This window comes from Pagrus pagrus (genome assembly GCF_965226575.1).
Source record: "Pagrus pagrus genome assembly, chromosome: 6".
NCBI classification, from domain to species: domain Eukaryota; kingdom Metazoa; phylum Chordata; class Actinopteri; order Spariformes; family Sparidae; genus Pagrus; species Pagrus pagrus.
The window spans coordinates 16,443,308-16,466,140 of NC_140190.1; the positions used below are offsets into that span (position 1 = coordinate 16,443,308).

The following is a 22,833-nucleotide window of genomic DNA, read 5'->3' on the forward strand; positions in this document are numbered from 1 at the left end:
ATGGAGTTTGGGTAAAATCACTCCTACTACACATTCCTTAACAGAAACGGCTTATGTTTGAGTTCATCAGTGATGACTGGAAGTGATGTTATTGCAATGACATGGGCGTTTCATTACATTTAGATCTGCTTACCTACCAGATCGTCTTATCTTTTCCTGTTTTTCACAGTCGTTCTCCCAGCCTTGCCCCGTCAGTGTGTCTTAGCTTTGTTGAAGATGTACTGAAAGGCTTGGTCAACTTTATGAGACGTTGAAGACTTGTTGTGCTTTTGTCTGAAAGAGCCAGGCCGGCGGAGAGATGGAATTTTGTGGAATTTTAGTTGGAGCGAGGTGGGAAATTATCCTGCTGCCTGACTGCTGGTGAGTTTGTTCGCCCACTATCTCTGTGCCTGTTATCTTCTCTTAAGGGGTAAAAACAAAACATTATATTTTCCAGCCTCAAAACTGAGTGAGATCTGATGAGGACAGTTCAGTCTGAGGCAGTCAGCTCTGAAAAGGTGTTGTTTAGTGCTATCAATTCATTTACTGAATCCTGAATGAACAAATTAATGCATTTTCTGTTACACTGTGCTTTGTAAAGCAGAGCCATCTGTGGACACATTGCACACAAAGTAGTAAAGTAACACAGTCATATGAAGAAGATGTAGTCTGTGCCTCAGCCTCACGCTGTCATTTTTCTGTCATCGTTTAAAATATCCTTGAATGATTTTTTTTTTTTTTTTTACTAACGTCAGACACCCCAAAATCATGTAAAAAGAAATGACTTATGATTTATTCCTGCAGGAATATATATGATCAAGTAAAGATGTTGAGTCATTTTCTTTCTGCCTAAACAGACAAGAAGCCTAACTCTCACAACAGTGTATTACAAGTTAACAAGCAGGGAGGCAAACTCATTAGAATATGCAATAATTAAGATCCGTCTCTCTGATGAATAAGTAGCACTGGAATGTGCCCGAGGCCGTCAGATTTGGGCTTTTACAGCCAAAATCTTTCTTCAGGAGGGCAAAAACTCCGACCACCTACCTGGCTACTTTCTCTGACTGGCTGTCTCCTCCACGTCCTCATGGAAATCTCTGCTCATCGCATTTTACCCAAAGTGATGTCTCTAAATTGCTTCTTTTGTCCAACCAACATTCAAAAACTTAAAGACTTTTCATTTATCATCATCAATGGGAAAAGGAAAGCAGCAAGTCCTTACATTAAAGAAGCTAGAACCACCAAATGTTGACAATTTTGCTTGAAAAATGACAATTTATCTTTTATCAAAATAGTTGTGAACTATTTATCTTTTGACCAACTTATCGATTAATCTTTGCAGCTCTCGTGTCATTTGTGTGTGATGTTCAGTGCTTTTGGGCAAACTGCACTGCTCTGTGTCTACATTAGGATTCAGTGGGCTTGCACTGATCCAGAATAAAATGTGGCATTTGAGTGCTGCTGGATCCAACTCAAAAGAAGGGACAGAGCTGCGCTGCTGGTGAAGATTATTCAGAGGCCAGTTTCTGTTTTCTTATCCTTCGGTTCAGCCAGCAATTGTTCATTTATTACCAGAGAGAGGACAGAGGGGGTAGGTTAAAGATTATGAATGAAGTGAAACAGTAGAGTCAAACTGCATCACAGAGGAAATATTAGATGACACTTACACTCTCTAACATAAAGGACTTATATATGCATCTGTCATTTATTCCTCCACACGCAAATAATCTCTCACTGCTTCATGGCTTTACTGCGCAGGAAGAAGATTTTTTTTGTCATTGTCTCCATTGTGCCAGCACACAGAAGGAGAATAAGCAACAGAGGCCTTTACATTAGCCTGTGCAGCAGTTAGTGGAAGTTGCTAGTGTGGGTCCTGTTTAAACTGTGTTGTTCACAGCTGTGCCACCTTTGTCAACAAGCTATGCAACCAGATCCAAACAATCACCTTACTGCCCTGTCCACTGTGTAACATGGTAAATGTAAAGGGGGCAGTGTCGGGGAAACCTGCTCACTTGCTATAAACAGGAGTTACTGGTCAAGTTTGAACAAAATGCATGTTTGAGAAAATGCATGGTAATTGTTAAACTGGAAATAAAGACACTAAGATCCTTGTTCCTTTTAAAATAATAAGTCTGAGCAGTTTAATACATGAAAAACAACGACACTGAGTCTAATGTCTGACATGTTCTTCCTTTTTTTGAGAGGCCCACTTGCAGCCAGCTGAAGTCTGTTGCAACAAATCAGGCGACTCTCTTTTTAGTGTATATGCATTTCTGTACTTGCGTACATCTGTATACCGTTTATGTTTTGCATTGAAGGCCATGTGCTTTTTGTCCACGTCAGTCTGGTTTTACCTGCCTCGGTTGGGATCAGGCATTTGCATAGTGATAACTTAATTTGTTTGGGCTGCCTGGAGTCCTTCAGGAAGGGCTTCTGCTGCTTACCTTATACAGTAGCCAGGCTTTCCAAAACAACTCTGTTTTGTATCCCTGCTAAACCGCAGAGATAAAAATCAGTCATTCTATCTAAACTTGAGCAGGAGCTTTGTTTTCCTTACAGGGAGGAAAGTGGACTAAATGAGAAACTTATTACTGAGAAAAAGGGAGTTCCTGACCTGCCTACAGGTTGACTCTGTGTCTTGTAAACAAACAGTAGCCACAGTGTTACTGCTGCACCAGCCTCCTGGAGCTAGACGTGTTTCTTTCACTTTGTGATGAGAATACTTATCTGAAAACAAATACTTGACATTGTGATTGTTGATGGCGGCAGCTAAAAAAGCCTTTTTGCTTTGAACAGCTCCTCCGGGGGCTGATGGATTGGTTTTGAAATTTCAATATTGGTTTGCTGTGCCATAGTTCCCATCCATATTCAATCCAAGCATCCCATCTGTTGTCTCTGTGTACTGTGTCCTCTGTGTCTTACGCAGTACTGATTCTGTGTTCCTGTTCTGCTCTTTTTCAGATTGTGCTGTGAACGTTCACAAGAGCTGCAAGTCTCTGCTGGGCGAGTGCACCAGCAGCAGGAATAAGGTAAACACAACACTGGAGCACAGAAAAACAAGGACTAAGGCTACAGCGATGTCACGCTAGTACCCTAACTTCCACTGTGTCCTATTGCTTTGGACATAGATACCATGTATATACACATTTACATGGTCAGACATTGGATCAGTAGCACTGACAATTAATTGAGTGAAAAGAATATTTTATAATAATTAATAAGAACGATTAATAAGAACAAAGGCAATATTGGTGTGACACTTGCTTAAAGAGACAGTGCGCCCAAAAATCAAAAATACATATTTTTTACTCTTGCCTGTAGTGCTATTTATCATCTAGATGTGGAGATGTCTTTTCTGGAATACAGAAAAAAAAAATACATAAAAAAAACTTAACAGCAAAGTCTCTTTCCAGATATCATGGCCTGGTTACTCAAGATAATCCACAGACCTCGATGTTAGCAGCTTCATGTAGGAACTATTTTGTTTTGAATCTACTCATGAACGAGAGGCTTGTACTTGTGACAGTGTGGGATGTAAACATTAAGGGTGAGCTGTAACGTAATGCTAGTGTAGTTGGCCTAGTTAGCTAGCCTCTTCTACGTGAATAGATGCACGCTTCCTTCTGTGTGGTTATACAGAAAGAAAATAGCTCCTACATGATACATACAACTGCTCAAAACAAGCTCTGTCTATTATCTTAATTATGAGACATTGCTGTTGAGTTTTTTCAAATGTATTTTTTTGAGCACCACAAGAGTGCCATCTAGTTCCATTGTACGGGAGAGAAAACAGACATCTCTACAGCCAATATCTCCAAAATTTGGCAACTCACCAAAACAGTCTGGATTAATAAATAGCACTACAGGTAAGAGGAAACAATATATTGGAAGAAGTAGGTGCCAACAACATCGAATTTGTAGTTGCATAATTAATAGGATAGATTTAACCCACCACTATGGCACTAAATGCACGTGTTATTGTCAGACATTGTTGTTCGTTAATCATATGTTGAAAGAAATGGGATTTGGTTGCGTTACAAAATGTTTTCAACATCAACAAGCAATTCCTGCACCTGCAACCACAGGTCTTACTCTCTTCATTAGCCCCTACTTTATGCTCTACAGTTACATCTTTCAGGAGGTGAGCATTAGCTTTAAGGGGACCGTCCATGTAGCAACAAAGCCTCCACATATACAGTTGCACCTCAACAGAGAAGCCTTGGAATAATGCTCTTACTTTATTTTCTCCACGCAGAGAGACTCTGTACCGAGGACTGGCTCATCAGGATCTCCTCACTTTGGTAAGAACAGTACACACCTTGTGAATCCCACTAACTACAGTGTCACTTGAAGCAGGTAGGTGTATTGATTAGATGTTTTGGTCCCTATGTGTCAAATTAAAAAGCTGGTTCACTCTCTGGTGGCTTGGAGAGGATTAAAAAAGATGAACACGACTGTATTTGTGTGATAAGTGATACGTGGGTCTGGATCTTCTTTGGTGTGTGTGTGTGTGTGTGTCTTCTTACATAATAATTAGGTGATAATTAGCCGTTGTTGAGACCAGTAAAGTCATTAACCCTTGGTTCAGTTCAAGTAATATTGTTTTCTACTTTAACAGTCAGCAGCTCCTGTTGCATGTAATTGAACCCACAGGAGGCAGCAGCAGCAGCTTAAGTTAATCTCCTGTAGCAGTTGTTATTCTCCTCTGAACAGCTGGAGTCCGCCGAGACACACCTGGTTTCAATCAGTAGTTTGTGCAGGGGGTCGGAGAAATGTAACAAGGGTGTACTTCTAGAAGATACCAGACGTAAGGGACCTAGGATATAAAAGCAGGCTCCATGCTATCCTCCGCCTGTCCACGTTCTCTACACCAGCGGAGGCACATCACTTAAATTTTATTAATATCTAGTTATAATGCAACAGAGACCATTCTACCTTACCTTGGACTTTGGGTTGCTGCATTCCTCCCTCTGCAACTCCTGCTAGTTTGAGACATTTCCAATGGAGCTAGCTGTTACTAAAGCTGCTACCCGAACCACAGGCACCTCCAGCGGTTGCTCCGCGACTGCTAAACCATCCTCGTCCTCTTCCCCATCTTCCTCCGCCTTATCGTGGGGTCTGTCCAGACGTGTCGGCGTTCGAGTGTTGATGCACCGAGACCTGATCACCTGCCGAGTCTTCCGATCCCTGCCACGATCTGGGCAGAAAAGACACTGGTGTCGACAGGAGTCAAACACCCGTCCACCCACCTCCTCCTCCTCTTTTCCTCACCAGTCATCTTCTCCTTTCTCTCTGTCCTGTCCTCCTTTCTCCTCACGTTCCTCCTCCGCATCTTCTCATTTCCACCGTTCACTCCTCTCTCGTCTGTCCTCCACAGCGCTGAAGGATCGGGACAGAGAGCATTTGGGCCCAGCCTCATTACAGGCCCTGGATGGCCACCCAGGTTTTCTCAGCACCCCAGGCATGACCATTAGTCCGTGGGGACCTAGCACTCAGCCGACTGCCACCCAAACCACTAGCTCTACCGCAGCCCCTGCCTCCAGCCTTGGCTACAGCCTCCGTGACCACAACAGTTCAGGGTGAGCATCTCTGACTTTTTCAGTCCTCCACTGAAGGCCTTTTTTGGGTTTCTCTCTTTCTTTGTGACTTCATTTTAAAAAGATTGCTTATGAACCACCACAAAAACGAGCTCTCTCACATCTATGATACTGTAGATGTTTACAGCATTTGCTGTATATTAATGCTGGTTATTTTTAGTTTCTTTGCTGCTGAAGTACTATTTTCTGTATGCCATCGTAAGGTGTGTATTTATAGTTGACATATCAAGGCAAGCTGTCTTTTCTAATAGAACAACCGAGACTAGACGTGTCTTAGAAGTGGACCACTTTTCCGCTGCATCGCTAAGAAAAGTGTGTAGGGAGATTGTAAGGCAGTGGGAGAGGGAGAGGGAGACAAAGGCATAGGGAAGGTGTAAACGAGCAGAAGACAGGGAGTCGGTAGGAAAGCGGAAAGAAAAATGTTGGACTCTTTCTTTCTGTCTAATTTGAACATTGATGATTATTTCGACTAGCAAAGCCAAGTGGGATTAAGTTGTATTAGTGTCAGCATGTACGCCACCTTGGACCTGTGGTTGTCGTCCCTCAGATCCCTCCCCGGGGAGATGGATGAGACCGATGCTCTCCGCTCCAAACGCTGCAACGAAGATGCCATTTCACTCGCTCCCTCCACCACCGAGTCCATCATCGTTGAAGGTGAGTTGACCGACCGAGGTGTGGATGGAACTTGAAACTCAACTACTTTTTCTGAGCCTCTTCAGTCCTCTATGATCTAAGCATTCGCCTGAGTGCAGAGTGATAGTTTGTTTTCGAGGAGTTTTCTTAAATGCAGGGAGGAGAGTGTGGAGAGTATTTTGTGAAGTCAGGGGTGACCTCACCCTTCTCATTAAGCTCCAGAGTGTGTGGGAGAGAGAGACAGGCTACCCAGGTGCTAGCTTTCCACATACAAAAAGCGACTGCACCATCTTTTTCTCCCAGCTGACCTTTTCTGTGGTTTATTGTTTAACAGACACACACTCTGTCACTCAGGAGCAGCTTATTTTCCCTCTCTGGTGCTTTACAGTGTATTACTGAAGCAAGAGCATAAAAAATAAGTTGACGATGTCTGAGGGACACTTAACCAAAGCATGCAGCACAACATTACGGTTACTGTCTTGTATGTACTTTCCATTATAGGCACTATAATGATGATATCGGTACAGAATCTTGGCCACAAACACTTTTTTTTAAAGGGACAGTTATCAAAAATACATATTTTTCCTCTTACCTGTAGTGCTTTTTATCCATCTAGATTGTTTTGGTGTGAGTCGCTGAGTTTTGGAGATATTTGCTGTAAAGATGTCCGCTTTTTCTGGAATATAATGGAACCAGAGCGCCAATAGATAACTTAAGAAAAACTCAACAGCAATGTCTCTTCCAGAAATCATGACCCGGTTACTCGAAATAGTCCACAGACCTTGATGTGAACAGTTTCATGTGGGAATTATTGTCTTTGTGCCAAACTACATTCACAAACTGAATCACCTCGCAGAAGGAAGTGTGCGTTTGCTCGAGGACAATTGGCCAACTAAGCTAGCTAAAGGTGCAGCTCATCTAATGTTTCCTTCGGCACGGTGATACAGAAAGAACATGAAACTGCTCACAACAAGTTCTGTGGATAATCTTGAGTACCAGGTTAATGATTTCTGGAGACATTGCTGTTGAGTTTTTCCAATGTTGTTTTTTTTTTTGCTGTGAGCAGCACAAGTGCCATCCAGTTCCATTATATTGGAGAGAATCCAGACATCTCTATGACTGATATCTCCAAAACTATGCAACTCCCAGGTTAAGATGTGCTCAGACGAAAGCAATGAATAGATAAAAATAACTAGACCTCATTCTTTTGTACCACCTCTGAGCTAAATCTCCTTTTATTTATACACAGATCTTTGACTCTTACAGAGCATTTTGCTGTTATGACTAGACTGTTAATCTCATACACTCACAGTAGTCTCATAATCATGGGCTGATTCTTCCAAAGTTTGACAGATAGAGCCTTATATTTAAGACTTTAAAAAGTTTGGGATTAACAAACAAAAGATGGACAAATTGCATTGTTGAGTCAAGATTACTTCGTTCATATTGCCTTGTCACTTTATCCATCTATCATTTTCAGCCCTGCCAAAACATAAAAAGACGAAACATTAAGTTCATCTATGAATGATACAAAATTCAGTAAAAGCCATTAGAAGACTTGAGTTTACAACATCTGTTCATTTTGTGTCATCAATCATTTTGAAGGAGTTTAAGAGTAAGCCTCTCCTTATTGTTGATGAGACCAACCTTTAGCTGCACAGCCAAGACTGTATTCTCCCATGGGTGCTGTTGCTGAACTTAACCTCTGACCTAAGCACAGGCCCCTAACTTTGTTAAACTATCATCCATATCCGTAGTAGTTTTTTGTAATGCCTCTGCTCCTCTCCTCAGACGCTCACTATGCAGCAGTGCGGGCTGATCTGGAGTCTGACGCTCTGGACCTGGAGGCAGAGTCGTGGAGTTTAGCAGTTGACCAGCAGCATGTTAAGAAACTCTCTAAAGAAATGGTGAAGAGACAGGATGTGATATACGGTAAGTGTGATTTCTTAGATCTTCGGTCACACCTGTGTACTCCGCTGATATGGCACCGCACTTGATTAACATTGTCAGACTCATGGTGGACATTTTTTTTTTTGCTCCATCTTCTACAGACTCAAATGACATCACTCAAGGCAATATATCAGATTTTCTGCAGCGCCCTCTGGAGTCACAAAAGGCTTTATACAACTTTTTTTGCAATTGGAGTCGTACTCCTCTGAAGCAGTAAACAGACTTTGATTTGCAAAGTGTAAAAGTGCTTCTTAAATTTTCAGACTATTTGAAGGAGCAACCTTAGTCAGGTGTATGTACAAGGAAGAAATATGAGAAAAATAGGTTATGGAAGGTTTGGAGGGAATGAGGCACCCTTTGTGAGCCAATCCAAAACACTGCGATGAATTTTATATATGTGCTTTACATGTCAGAACATAAACATGTAGCTTAATGTCATTGCACAGAGCTGATGCAGACCGAGATGCACCATGTGCGAACGCTGAAGATTATGCTGCATGTGTACGTCCGGGAGTTGAAGGAGAACCTCCAGATGGACGCGGGCAGATTGGATTGTCTGTTCCCCCGCTTGGAAAACCTCCTTGAGCTCCACACACATTTCCTGTCTCGTCTAAAAGAGCGGCAGCGAGAAAACCTTGTCTCACCCGGTGATAGGAACTACACTGTCAACAGAGTGGCAGACATTCTGATCGCACAGGTGGGGAGGAGATGCGTAACATGTCCAACAAGAACATGCATTCAGACAAACACTGGGGATGCAGATTTAATTGAAATATATGAGTATCATAATATGGCAAGTGCTATATCCAAATCACAAGAGGCTGCAATTTCTTGTAAAGGTATCATATCCATCAGCCCTAACAAACACCCAGCACTGATTTCTTGAGCACTGGTGCACAATATGATGCACAAATTATATGTAAGCAGCAGAGGCGCAGTATTAGCCAGCACACAACCACAGAGCTGTCCGATTGACCATTATCTTTTCTGCCCTCCAGTTTTCGGGTGAAGTAGGCGAGAGGATGAAAGACTGCTATGGAGATTTCTGCAGTCACCACACTGAGGCTGTCAGCTACTACAAAGAACAGCTGCACAACAACAAGAAGTTCCAAAACATCATACGGGTGAGACGCTTGAGCAGTCTTGTGATTCATGACATCAGATTTGATCCACAGTACCTCTCCAGTAGAGTATGTGAAGACCACTTACAGTCTGATAAATGTGAATTAAACAATGTATTTTTTTTCTTCTCAGAAAATTAACAACCTGTCCATTGTACGGAGGTTAGGAGTGACGGAGTGTATCCTGTTAGTGACACAGCGCATTACCAAGTACCCAGTACTGGTGGAGCGCATTCTGCAAAACACTGAAGGTAAATATATTTTTCTTAAAGAGAGTACTCTTATCTAATTATCTTTTCATGTTGCTGTATCTTTAAATCATCAAATGTATTTTCCGTCTCTAGCCGGTACAGAGGAGCATGAGGACCTGACTCGGTCGCTGGGTCTGATTAAAGACACCATCGTTCAGGTCGACACGCTGGTTAATCTCCACGAGAAGAACTCTCGACTCCGAGACATACACAACAAGATGGAGCCAAAGGCACTGGGGAAAATCAAAGATGGCCGAGTGTTTCGCAGGGAAGATCTGGCACAGGGCAGGAGACGGATGCTGCATGAGGGCACAGTCAACTGGAAAGCTGCTTCTGGCAGGCTCAAAGGTGGTACTGCACGATAAAACAAGACGTACTTATGCATCTACTGTCATGTTCCATCTTTCCGGCTCACAGACAGAAGTCGAAATAATGTGTCATTTATTTTTTTGTTTTCTGTTTTTGTCCCTCCAGATATTCTTGCAGTTCTCTTGTCAGATGTTTTGCTCTTGCTACAAGAGAAGGATCAGAGATATGTATTTGCTACAGTGGTGAGTGACTTAACTGATTGAACTTTTCTCTCAGTATGGTACTGTTAAACACAAAAAATATGTCTTTATAAGTAACACTCGAGCAATGTGCAATAAGATGTGAGTGGGAACAGAATTTACTGTAGCCTCGTCAATGTCATTCATCAAATTTAACAACTAAGTACTACTAAGAACAAGTAATAAAAAGCTTTCTCCGCTCTTTTTTTCTTCCTCTCCTTCTTGTTATCCGCTCAGGACAACAAGCCGTCAGTGATCTCTCTTCAGAAGCTGATCGTCAGGGAAGTGGCCCATGAGGAGAAGGCCATGTTTCTTATCTGTGCCTCCTCCAATGAACCAGAGATGTACGAGATCCACACCACCTCCAAGGAGGAGCGAAACATTTGGATGACACAAATAAGACAAGCTGTTGAGAGGTAGCTGCATACACACCGGGATAAATACACAACCGTGTTTTGCTATTGTTTACATTTTGTAGAATGTTTTATAAATAAACTGTGTCAACCTCTTACTCAGTTTGCTTTCTCTGTCTCCCCTTCTGTAATGGCTTCTTGTCCTGTCCCCTCTTAGTTGTCCTCACACAGAAGAGAGGCTGTTCAGTGAGGAGGAAGAGGCTCGAGCCTTCAGGTTCAAAGAATTTCAAGGTAACTGCAGATCGAGTTAACAGCATACGTACATAAGGAACACTAGATATAGTTGGCCACAAGGTGGTGCTCATGTCTCATATTGACCTTGAAACTGTTACGCTTTAAGTTGTGGGTAATTGTTTCTCTGCATTACATTTCATTAGATTGAAGCTGTTTTAGGACATAAAGATTTTATGTCTTTGCAGCAAAGCTCAAAAATATTCGGTAAGATGCAGAGGTGAGCACGTCCATTGTTTAAGGAATGAAGTCTTTCTTTTTTTCTATGTCATGGTTCCCCTTGTAGAACGTTTGAGCCAGAAGGATGCAGTGATTGCGCAGGCATTAACTGAGAAGCTGCAGCTGTTTGCAGACCTGGCAGAGTCCGTGGTAGGTGCGGAGGACGCAGCTTCCCGGTCCAGACTCCTGTTACGAGGAGACGCCTCAGAACTCCAGCAGGGGGAGGCCCTGCTCAAAGGAGCCATCACTGAGGGTAGGACAATGCTGCATGATACTGGATACAGTGGCATGGCATGGCATTGTGTGAATTTTACACACAGATTTCTATGTTCATGTACCGCTCACTGCAGCTCTTTAATAATTCATCAGCATTATTCAATTTCCTCTTTTTCCCCTTAACCTTTCACTGAGTCCAGCCTTAACTTGTTTACTCTCTCACTTCAGTGGAGAACCTCCAGAACCTGCTGCAGTCTGGAGTCAGGGAGGCGTCTCCGACCTCACGGCAGGAGGAAGGGAGCGGTTCTGGGGTTCTGCCAAAGCGAGCGGACACCTTTGGGGGCTATGACAGCAGCCACAGCAGCCCCACCATCCTCAGTAAGAGTGAGTCCAGCACAATCCATGCCCTCAAGAAGTCTGCCAGCTAATGGATTTGAAGTTGTATTTCAGTGGCTTTTATCCCATTAATAACTTATGAATTTTAAATAAAAATAAATAAAAGACTGTTCTTGACTATTCCTTGAATTGTTTGAATTTATGAGTATGTTTTTCTAACTAAAACAAAAGGATTTCAAGACAGCTATGGGTGCAGTTTTACATGTATATGTGTGTGTTGTTTCTGTGCAATGTTTGTAACTGTCCACATCTCTATGTATGCATTTCATTATTTGTGTGTGTTTGTCCGTGTGTGTGTGTGTGTGTGTGTTGGTGTCTGTGTCGGTGTGTCTGTGCCAGATGGCAGTGTGAAGAAGAACTTTTCTGGCGAGTCCAGAAACAGAGACAGAAGCCAGAGAGCCAGCTCTGACCCTCAGCTCAAAGACCTCTGCGACAGCCACACCCTGGAGCAGACGGTAGGGGCTCAACACACACACAAGCACGCACACACACACACACACACACACACACACACACACACACACACACACACACACACACACAGACAGTATATGTAGGATGAGTCAGACTGTTATTTCCTGTAAATTGTAATACAAGACAAAGTCACCTGGAAGGTTTCCATGTTGTGATGTTTACTTTAGCCTCGCTCTCGTCACTTTGTAATTGAATAGATCAAACTTTGATAAAATAATGAACTAACTTATGTTCCAGAAAATCCTGCTCTTTGAGAATGATCGGGCAGGCGAAATATAACTAATAAGATACGACTTGTTTTGAGGATACCTGAGTAACAGTGCGATGAAAAGGTTCATACAGATTTTGCACAGTAGACTGTGACAGGGAAGATGAATTTTCGTCGGCTAATCCAAAATCTAGCATCACCCTGGTTCCCTCAACAACATTTTTATATTATTTTTATTTTGGATTGTAGCAGAAAATAAGATCTGTAGCCTGACACATGTTATTTCCTGACACGCTGTCTGACTGTTGTTGCCCAGGTTGATGAGAGCTGCTGTTCTCCTCCCAGATGGAACCGCATCTGGTCCGACTCCTTCCCCGAGGCTGAGGTAAAGTCTGTCACCTTGTGCTACAAAACACTGCCAGAGTTGGTATTCATTGCCATGCCAGCTGGACTGGAAAGATGCACCAATGAGAAGTTTGCTAATTCAATAAAATGTTGATTTGGTGATGCTTGTGTTTATTTGATTATGGTCTAACTTTTCCCGTTGTCTCCATTATAGTTCTTTGACAGAGTGCTGATGCTCTCCCAAAGGCTCTACAGTCTGCAGGTATTACTGTCACTGATGTCTCACAGAAACATGAGGTGTATTCTGTATGTTTGTGTTAAAATAATACACACATTCTTAATTTATTTTTCTCCTGTCCCCGTCTTCAGGCCATCATATCACAGTGGGACAGTCACATTGAGCTGCAGCGGGCCTCCGTGCCGGGCCGCCACAGAGGGAACGTGCTCCTGGAGCAGGAGAAACAGCGGACTTTAGCCCTGCAGAGAGAGGAGCTGGCCAGCTTCCACAAGCTGCAGTCTCAGCACCGGCAGGAGCAGCACCGCTGGGAGAGGGAGAGGGAGCGGCACCGCCACCAAGACGAGGCCACCGAGGCCAGGCTCCGACAGAGGGAGGAGGAGTGCAGACGACTGGAGGTGAAGTTCTCTGTCCCACCTGAGGGCTGTGGAACAGATTTAAATGGCTTGATATATATGTGGAAGGATGGTTTGATGACCTTGCTTCTCTGGTTTATACTTCATTTTTATATATTTTTATATTTCATGGAATGATTGTCATCATTGTTCTGTGTGTCATTTGTAATGAAACAAAAAGCTGTTCTGCAGTGTTTTTTGACATCTACACAAAGGGCCTCAAATTGTATTTCAAGTTCATTGAAGTCGTTTAAGTTATTTCATTTTTTTTTTTTTTTTTTTTAAATAAAAAAAAATTTGAGGATAATTGAGAACATTTCACCAACTACAAAAAATAATCTCATTCAAGTTTCCTGAAGTGTTGTAAACTGGAATGGTATTTCTCGTATAAATGTGCTTTCCAATATTCTGCATCTCTGACCAGAAATAACACTGAACATCCAAAAAGATAGGCCAATGATTAGCATCCTGGCTCTCACACAGTCTCCACTGACAAGTAATTTAAACGAATACAGGTTATATTCTAAGATATCAAGGTACCTCTAAAAACATTTCAACTCAACATGGCGTGCTCTTTTGATGCAGGAGCATCTGGCAGAGGAGAGGAAGGAGCTGGAGAGTCAGAGGGAGACATACCAGAAAGACCTGGAGAGACTGAGAGAGTCCACCAGAGCTGTGGAGAAAGAAAAGGAACGCCTGGAACACCAGAAGAAGATCAAGAGGAAGACTATTGAGGTGAGGGATCCTGTGGTGGCGATGATGGCCATAACAAAATACACACTCACAGTATGCCTTATGTTTGGGGGAAAGGCTCACTGTATATACAAGACTAGTCAACTAGCTGTTGCAGGTGGACAAAATTCAATTGCTCAAAATGTTTTAGCTTTAAGAATTAAAGGAGCAAATGGACGTACAAGCAGAAACTAGAAATGAAGCTTGAGCTAAACAAATTGTACTCACTCATAGCTACAACCTAAACTTAAATACGTCTGCTTTTTTTCACCAAGGTCCATGCATTATTCCCCTGGCAAGTTAACAACAATGCTGAAAAACACGCCCTCCATCCAAGTTCTGTGGAAATCCATTCAGTAGTTTTTGTGTAATCTTGTTGTCAAACCAACCAACAAACAAACACAGCTGAAAACACAACCTCCTTGGCAGATGTAAAAATGCTTTTGAAAATTATGACACTAAATTGCAGGTCATAAAAGAGTAAACTGCGGCACCTTTAAAGTTGAGTGTAATAAATTGTAAAATGAGGACAAGGGCGGGGTGCTGGGTGACAGTGAGGTAAAGAGGTGATACCAGGAAAAATGCTGCCGGTGACCATTACTCACAAGACAAAGAATAGGAAGGGGCTTTCCCGTCTTGCTCTGGCTTCACTTTTTGCTGTTTAGTTGCATCATTTTCCAAACCCTTCCCTACCGTGGCACTCTGTTTGACATGAATCCTGTCCCCACCCTTCTAAGGTACTGAAGCATCTGAAATACTGAAGAAGCGAACATATTTAATACATGAGCTGCAAGATTGTTCGCACTTACAATCTTGCCAGTCTTCTTCACTTCAAGGCACTAAATGTCTGTCTCATTCATCTCACGTTAGTCTCAAACTGTTTTGTAATTGTTCATCAGTCTAATTTTTCTAACATCTGCACACATTACCAGTAAATAATATACAGAAGAAAGACACATCTGCTGAACGAACTTGATTTCCGCTCCCACTGCCTGTTTCATAGATGGGCATAATGATAAACATACAGCTGAATACATCCCTAACCACTCGGCTCAGGAATCCACCTACGCAGGGAGCAGTCTTTCTCCTACCTCTTCTCCTCCTCTCTCCTGCCTGTGTTTCCTTACTCGTATCCCTCTTTCTCTCCTTGCATTACAATGCGGGTCATTGTTTGTGAGTTTCATGGGAGAGGAGCTTTGAGAAAGATCCACTGACTGTAATTTCATGCCCGCTGCTAACAGATCTGTCAAGGAGCTACAGTGAAGTTACTTAATATCAGCCTTTAGTGTTTTCTAAAGGTGCGTGCCACCATCACAGTTGGTCGATTTGCATTCTCTGTGACCAGCTGAAGGGAGGCGAAGGTAACTGTAGACTTTATCTGCATATCAAAACAAGAAGATGGAGACTAATGTGTAAGAGTTGTTTTTAATTCTTAGGAATGGGTGAGATGGAGAAAATCGAAGTTTGTGGTATATGTAATTTTATAACACAATATAGATATAGATATAGATATAGATATGTATTATGAGTAAAATAATTTAAGAATTTTTTATTTGATAAAGCATGACTAATTTCTTTTTTTTTTTTGGTTAGTACAGGAAATGAAAGACCTGACAAAAGAAAATTGATAAAAAATGCATCCATATTTCATCATGAATTAAAAAGTATTTTTCAAAATTGTATCTTATTGCCATAAGTAGTTTTTGCTGAACTACCCTGCAATATTGTGGTAATGTTTTAAGGCATAATTGATTCGTAATCATTCAATCATCATATGCCCCGCTCATGAACCTTTTAAGGGGATAGTTCGGATTTTTTTAACTGGGGTTGCATGAAATACTAAACCTTTGTCTGCTGAAAACCGAGGCTGCAGAAAAACACATTTTGACCACTTAAAAAACAAGCTATATTTAGAGTATTTTCACCAGTTTACCTTGCTCGCCTTACAGCCCTCCCCGACGGGGAAACTGAAGCCATTGCATCACTCTTTTCAAAGCCACCAAACTCCTTTTGACAAAGACAGTCATTTTACTTTGCAGAATAGGCAAGTTGCTGTTCTACCACTGACTCCATCGGTTATAGTTTGTATTATTATTGTGGAACTTATGGTTAGTTTGGATTTGATCTATTTCATGATCATTTTTTTAAGAGATATTTTGATAAAATTGTTGGATAAAACGTCTGAAACGAGAAAGGAGAGGAGCTTGAACATGAACGTCAGCTCCACTGCCTGAGTCACACACATAATTATATCGCCAGGAGGATGTAAAACACACCTTGTGATGGGATTGGTCACTCTGACTAATGCTGCTATGTACTGTATAAGAAAACCGAAACGTTTCTGCTACGTGAGTCAGTGTCTTCTCCTTTCTTTCCTGCTTCCTAAGAAAAGAAAATCCATCAGTATGTGTACAAACCGGATCGCTGTCCAAGTAGTTGGATTAATCACCTGATGAGCTTTCGACCAGTGCTGCACTGATACTGATGCTCACACAGAGATGTGTCTTTCTGTTCGAGGCTGTCTGCAGTCGCTCTGTGCTGTCTGACATTCCTACCTGCTTTATGTCTGACAGTTATCTCTGATTGGTCAGTGCCTCTTCACCCTGCATACCAAGCTGAGTAACTGACAGATAACAGAGCCCTGACTTGTCCCAAAACATTGTTCATCTACTACATCCTCAGACATCTGGCTGCCTGTCTACCGTCCCAGAGGTTTCACCTTTCAGCGACATGCTTTAGCCTTCAGTTAACTGGAGTCTTGAGTCGAGACGTACACAACACAACCAGCTGACATGAGTTATTGCGTTTATCGTCTCATTACTGGTTACTGAAGACAGGCCTTTGACTGTGAGGCCTACCTAGAACACTTCACAGTGACTCCTGGAAAACCACAGCCTCTGGTGTTGTGAAGCAAAGGAGCCTCGGGCTGAATTGACCTAATCTGCTTGATGAGTAATGCAGCGACCCGATAATTACAGAGGCCTTCACCCAAACAGGGATGGTGAAGACTGCTGCACGGTTTGTTTGTTTGTTACATGGATGGCAAGATGGGGCTTGAAGCAGGCCACATCTAGACCTATCAGCACTCGGCACCCCATTAAATCACACCCATAATATTTGTCATAAAGCAGCTAAGGAGTGTGTTTGTGTATTTTGTACACATAGCGATGTATGGGCTGCAGTTCTGTCTCACTGGCTCTGCTGTGGGACTTTCTTGGCTGCGGTTATGGGAGATTTGGACGTGGTTTGTTCCCCCTCTGCGTCAAACACATCAAACGGTCTTTTCATCAGCTGTGACCTCAGGATCTGTTCCAGGCTCCCAGCCAGCCTGATATCAACAGACATTTAATCACCACCATCCAACATTAAGACTCATCAGCAAACCCGTACAGCTATGATTAGACCTCATAAACTAGAAGACATGCCTCCTCGTGCGTTTGTGTGTGTGTTTCGGAACATATGTGAGTGTTTGCGCAAGAGCGGAGCTAGTTGCAGCATGTCCGGACTTCAGAGGAGCGTCTCTTTCATGTGTTATCTGATCAGTCGGCCCCTGATAAGGAACACATTGGGCTCAGGCTTTCTATTGGCTCTCTCCCAGGACAGAGCCTCGGGTCTGATTGCTCAATAGTCCGGAGAATGTCAAGTCAGATGGTGTGTTTATAATCAAGCACAGAACTGGAGTTTTAAGGGATTTGATTGACAGTCAAGAAGAGAAATGCCCTTCACAATACAGAAAGAGTCGATGGAAAACCTTAAGGGTATGAACTGGCTGCAAGGTCAAAGGTTTAGTCCCCGGGCTGCAGGGAAAGTCTTGAAGAGGAAATGCATCAATAAATAACCATCGCTCTTCCCTCAATAACGTCCTGAGATGCCTTTAGGCGAAGCACTCAGTTAAACAGCTGCCCCTTTCTCCTGGTTTTTTGCTCAAGAGCAGAAAACTGTAAAATTGAATTGCTACCTGGTGTAAGTAACTGTGTGAACATGACAGGGAACATTTCAAAAAGAGGTGAAGGTCGGAAAAACTCAAGGGAAACATTTAAAGGTCGGTGTGAAAACATTGACCTGTACCTGTGTCGTCCCCTCTGAGTTATCTCTTCCCTTCTTTGGCCTCAGTCCTCGAGGCTGATTTACGATGCTGTTGTCTGAAAAAAAAAAACGTAAGGAGCAACTCTTTATCCGTTAACACCCTCACTGTGCACATTCACGCACACACCTAGATGCCTGTAGATGCATGTGACTCTCTTCTTTTATAATCAGCTGGCAGCAGTTGCTTTGAGAAGCTCTGACAGAGAAACCGAGCTCGAGGGCAGATATTTTCTTTCTACGCCATCTGTCTCTGTAGCTATCCCACCTGTTTGCTGTTCACTCACTGTGTGCTGTTCTGTAGCTTCCAACAGCTAAAACATTGTCAAATTACTCAGATCTTATCATTTGCTCTGTGAGAGAAAAAACACTTTTCTTTGCATCAAGTCTTCAGACTTTTAATGTGGAGGAGGACTACGACTAGGGCTGCACAATGAATCCAACAATTCATTGAATTGTATCCTGCAGCCCTAGCTACAACAAACGATTAATACCATTATTGATTCGTCTGCAGTTTATTGATCATTAAGTTTGTGATAACATCCAAAAATTGCGGTAAAGATTGGAAGGTGATGTCAACAAATTTCATCAAATTGTTTTGTCCAACCGACCATTTTGATCCAAACATATTCAATCTACCCAAACGTTAAGAAAACGTGGAAAAATCAAATTTAAGAATCTAAAAACCATCTGTTGTTTTTGCTTGAAAACTAACTGAAACGAATGAAGTGCAACAAGACAAGACAAAGCAAGCCAGCTACTATTCCTTAGTAGTCCAACAGCAAGAAGACCAGCTTTTTATTTGACGAAAAAAATGTCACTAAAAGCATGTCCAAGATATTGTGAATAATACCCATTTCTTCATGTAAGAGTCCATGTGGCTTCAAATGTCTTGTTTTGTCAAACCCACAATTCAAAACCCAAAGATGTTCTATTTACAGTTATGTTAAACAGAAACAAATCTTCACATTGGAAAAGCTGAAATCAGAGACGTTTGGTGTTTTTATTTAATAAAGGATTAAAATGACAATGGGAATGGTTGCTGAATAATGTCCCGTCAATCGATGGCTCGTTTCAGTTCCAGCGCGATGTTTAGCCTCAGAGGACCCGACACTGAGTCATTGTATAAAAATCTGAGTCATCACCAAGCGTTATAAAAAATGGTATCTACCCTGTGGTTATTACTTAGACACAATTTGACTTCTGGATTAAGCCTACAGGGTTTGCTTAACTCACGCATGGCTGCACATGGCCCAAAGAAACTCATTCTTAAGTCAATATTTATAACGTTACTGCTCCAAACATCATCTAGACCAGGTAAGATTTAACAACCGGTATCTCCTTTCCACTGGTGTGCATTGTGTACAAGGCAACTTGCAGTGTTAGTGGAGATATGTATGATGTGGGAGTATCTAGGCAGTTTTCAGGATGAGAGGAACCTGGCTGTATAATTAGCTAGTCCAAGCCTGTCATTAACAGTGGCCTCTGGAAGGCAGCCAGTGCTAATTGTTTATGTGCTGTCAGTCAGGCCTGTTTGTGCTCTGTAGCTTCCGCACGCTTTACTGCCCTGGAAACCTGCAGTTACTGCCGCTTAAAGCCGATCACCTTGTTCTGGGAACAATGGAACATCTGTGTGCCAAGATGAGTGAGTGCTGAAAGAGGAAAATTGATGGAGGGAAAGCAGAAAGGGGAATTTAGGGAAGACTTTTCCCACTGCAGGGCCCCTCTGTGCCTCGGGTCGTGCTGTCATGCGCTGCTGTTACAACTGAGGGAAGCTACAGTTTTTTCACACATACAGTCACAGTCAGATGAGTTTGCCCTTCACGCCTTGTAAAACACAGTCATCATGTGTTCCCCATCTCCACAGGAAGTATTCTGAATTATAATCAATCATGCAGCATGTGGACTGCATACCAAACGGAAGAGTTACAGACTGATGCCTGACATGTAGTCAAAGACTTTACAGTTAAAACTTGTGGTAGACTTGTGTTTTTGCTTGGTGATGGACTGAATTATGGCCATATTTAACTTTTTTTTGAAGTATCTGATATAAAACAGTTGTGTCGTGATGCTTTGCGTAGATATTTATCATCTGAACAACCAGTATGTTGTATTACCGGTCAGAGCCATCGTTCCCCATTAATAACTACTAGTTATTTGTTGGAAACCTTTTACTTTAGTTCTGTGTAAATACACAAGCTATGATTCCTCATCAGTAATGAATATGTATTATTCACCCTCATGTCTTTTTCGTGGATACTTTAACTGTCAGGCTGATTCAAAGAAACATACACCATCTCTGGGAAATGTTGTGAAACAGGTCTGATATAACACATATGGGAACTTAATAGAACTGAGCTGCAGTTACAGTAGGTCCACTCCTACATCTCTTATCCTCTTCATTCACTCATGACTATTTAGTAAAACTAGTTCTTTCGAGGGCTGCAGTGAACAATTATTTTTCATGATTGTTTAATCTGCTGATTTTTTTTTATACTAAGTTGATTGTTTAGTCTGTAAACTGTCATGCGAAAAATGCTCATCAGAGCCCAAAGTGACGTCTTCAGATAGCTTTTTTTGTCCAACCAACACTCCAAAACAAAAAGACTCTTTATTCACTCTCATAAATGACCACGAAAAGCAGCAAATCCTCACATTTAGGAAGCTGGAAACAGCAAATATTTGACATTTTTCCTTTTCTAAATGACTGAAACAATTAATCAGTTATCAAAATAGTTGCTAGTAACTTTTTTGATGAACAGATCGATTGAATACATTAATTGACCACGTTTTTTTAAATGTATTTAGAAAATTTGTCATTTAGATTAACGAAAAGACACGTGATGCACAGATGATGCACAACGAGCAGCACGGACAAAAAGCTGTGATATAGTACTCGCTCATTCAGACCTTACAGTTGTTTAGATTGGAGAAGAATGAGACTTGAATGATAAAGACTTTTCTCAAAGAATAATTTCTTCCAGATGTAATTTTCTTTCTATCTTTATGATTGAGACTCATTTCAGCAATCTATATCTGAAATCATGAGGCTGAGGAGGATTTCCAGTCCATTGAGCTTAGTCTCCTGGCTGTAATCAGCCAAAACATCAGTTACTCTTGTGTTCCTTCATGTGCACGCAGAGCTGATTCTGAACAACCCAAACTCAAACTTTATGACCGGTTCCATTTTATGTTGTGACTGCTTGTGTGATGCATATTCTTCTGCAACACATTGAGTCAAACTGTTGGAGAAGGGCTGAAACGTGTCGTGCATGTCTTTCTATTAGCACAAACAAAAGATGCTTTTTGTAGATCATGTAATGCAGCACATATGGGATTACTAAAGCAAACAAACACTACACCGCTCCATTGTCGGCCTCACTGAATGCAGATTGGATGGTCACGTTGGCTCGATCTGTAGATCATCTTTCCTTCAGTCTAGTAATTAGCGGACAATGCAGTCAGTGTCTTTTATCCACTGATGTCATGAGAGCCATTTTCTTGTTCCCCTGCTTGTCTAACAGCCCTGCTGCTGTTGTGTTAGACACGCCTTTATGTGCACAGGGACTATTAAGGGTTTTATGTTTCTCATTTTGTGTGTGTGCGCACATTGTCCTTGAGCCTCTTGGAACACATCAAAAGCCTGTTACCAAACTTACCATAGTGTGTGCTCAGCAGAAAGAGTCGCATGTGTTTCTGATTCCGTCTTCAGCCCATAAATACCCTGCTCCTCAACAGATTGTGTGTCTATAAAGGCACGGCGGCACACAGACGATTTATAGTTTGTATCCGTGTGTGTGTGTGCGTGTGTGTTTTCTGTACTCTTAAGAAGTTGTTTTAAGTTTTTTTTTTCTTCAAAAAGATACTTAAAAGACTCTCATACATAACTCAGAGCAGGCTGCTTACACACATGACAAGTTCCACAACTCAGATTCCAAACTGCATCCAACCACAGATATGGATAATTACAGAGTTGGGAAACCGTCCTTTTTGAACTTGATTTTTTTATGTCTTATGTGATGATGTTTGCAACAACTGAAGGAGACTTCAGTCACCTCTCAGCAAATAACATCCAGCCTTCTCCTCCCCAAGGTGGCTCCTCTGTCCGGCAGTCTGAACGGGGAGCTCCTCATGTCCTCTGGCCACGCCACCTCCACCAGTATCTCCGACCTGCCCCTGCCTCCGAAGCCCCTGGTGCGCGGCAGCCTGTCCGTCGCACCGGCCGACTATCCGGAGCGTCCTGAAGTGATGCTGCGGCGGGAGATGAGCTCATCCACCCTACCACTGAAGACGGAGGTGCCCCTTCATCTCTTCAGCACCACCAACCAGCTGCACAAACCGGTGGGGGTGCAGCAGCAGATCCCCACTAAGCTGGCCGCCTTCAGCGGCAAAGGGAAAGGAGGCAAGATGGGCAAAGCCTCACATCGCACTGACAGCACTGGTAAGGGGTTAGATGGGACAATCAACAAACTGAGAACCATGAAATGAATGGTTTCTTTACTTAATATACAAGTTGATCTTTGAATAGAGAACCTGTCGGACTGTAATCGTCCTGTAGTGTTACATAAAGTGTAAATAGTAGCTTGTAATGCGGAAAGCACCGTCCTCACTGTGTTTACACAGGAAACAAAGAGAGTGTCACAGCACGTGGAGAAGGTGGAGTGTGTGGAGTGTGTGACTTTTCTGTAACACTTCTGTCTTTCTTTCCACCGTCCTGTCATTCAACAAGCACACAGTTTTCTGATGTTTGTGTAAGCAGCTGCCGACTGTGCATCACATGCCAACACAAACTGATGTAAAGCATCAT

At 42.3% G+C, this 22,833-nt stretch overlaps 1 protein-coding gene across 2 annotated transcripts in view; it reads left to right on the plus strand.

Annotated features, from left to right (window-relative positions):
- Nucleotides 1-22,833, plus strand: part of arhgef18b (rho/rac guanine nucleotide exchange factor (GEF) 18b) — a 47,235-nt gene that overhangs the window by 17,716 nt on the left and 6,686 nt on the right. For both annotated transcript variants that reach the window (XM_084355940.1, XM_084355941.1), the window contains 20 exons: nucleotides 2,941-3,008; nucleotides 4,235-4,280; nucleotides 5,357-5,558; nucleotides 6,124-6,230; nucleotides 8,001-8,141; nucleotides 8,606-8,856; nucleotides 9,158-9,283; nucleotides 9,414-9,531; nucleotides 9,625-9,879; nucleotides 10,006-10,082; nucleotides 10,317-10,495; nucleotides 10,650-10,723; nucleotides 11,010-11,195; nucleotides 11,387-11,542; nucleotides 11,894-12,009; nucleotides 12,553-12,621; nucleotides 12,796-12,843; nucleotides 12,951-13,214; nucleotides 13,797-13,946; nucleotides 22,119-22,467. In XM_084355940.1, the coding sequence (XP_084212066.1) occupies nucleotides 2,941-3,008; nucleotides 4,235-4,280; nucleotides 5,357-5,558; nucleotides 6,124-6,230; nucleotides 8,001-8,141; nucleotides 8,606-8,856; nucleotides 9,158-9,283; nucleotides 9,414-9,531; nucleotides 9,625-9,879; nucleotides 10,006-10,082; nucleotides 10,317-10,495; nucleotides 10,650-10,723; nucleotides 11,010-11,195; nucleotides 11,387-11,542; nucleotides 11,894-12,009; nucleotides 12,553-12,621; nucleotides 12,796-12,843; nucleotides 12,951-13,214; nucleotides 13,797-13,946; nucleotides 22,119-22,467 (2,982 nt within the window). The remainder of the gene's footprint in view (nucleotides 1-2,940; nucleotides 3,009-4,234; nucleotides 4,281-5,356; nucleotides 5,559-6,123; nucleotides 6,231-8,000; nucleotides 8,142-8,605; nucleotides 8,857-9,157; nucleotides 9,284-9,413; nucleotides 9,532-9,624; nucleotides 9,880-10,005; nucleotides 10,083-10,316; nucleotides 10,496-10,649; nucleotides 10,724-11,009; nucleotides 11,196-11,386; nucleotides 11,543-11,893; nucleotides 12,010-12,552; nucleotides 12,622-12,795; nucleotides 12,844-12,950; nucleotides 13,215-13,796; nucleotides 13,947-22,118; nucleotides 22,468-22,833) is intronic.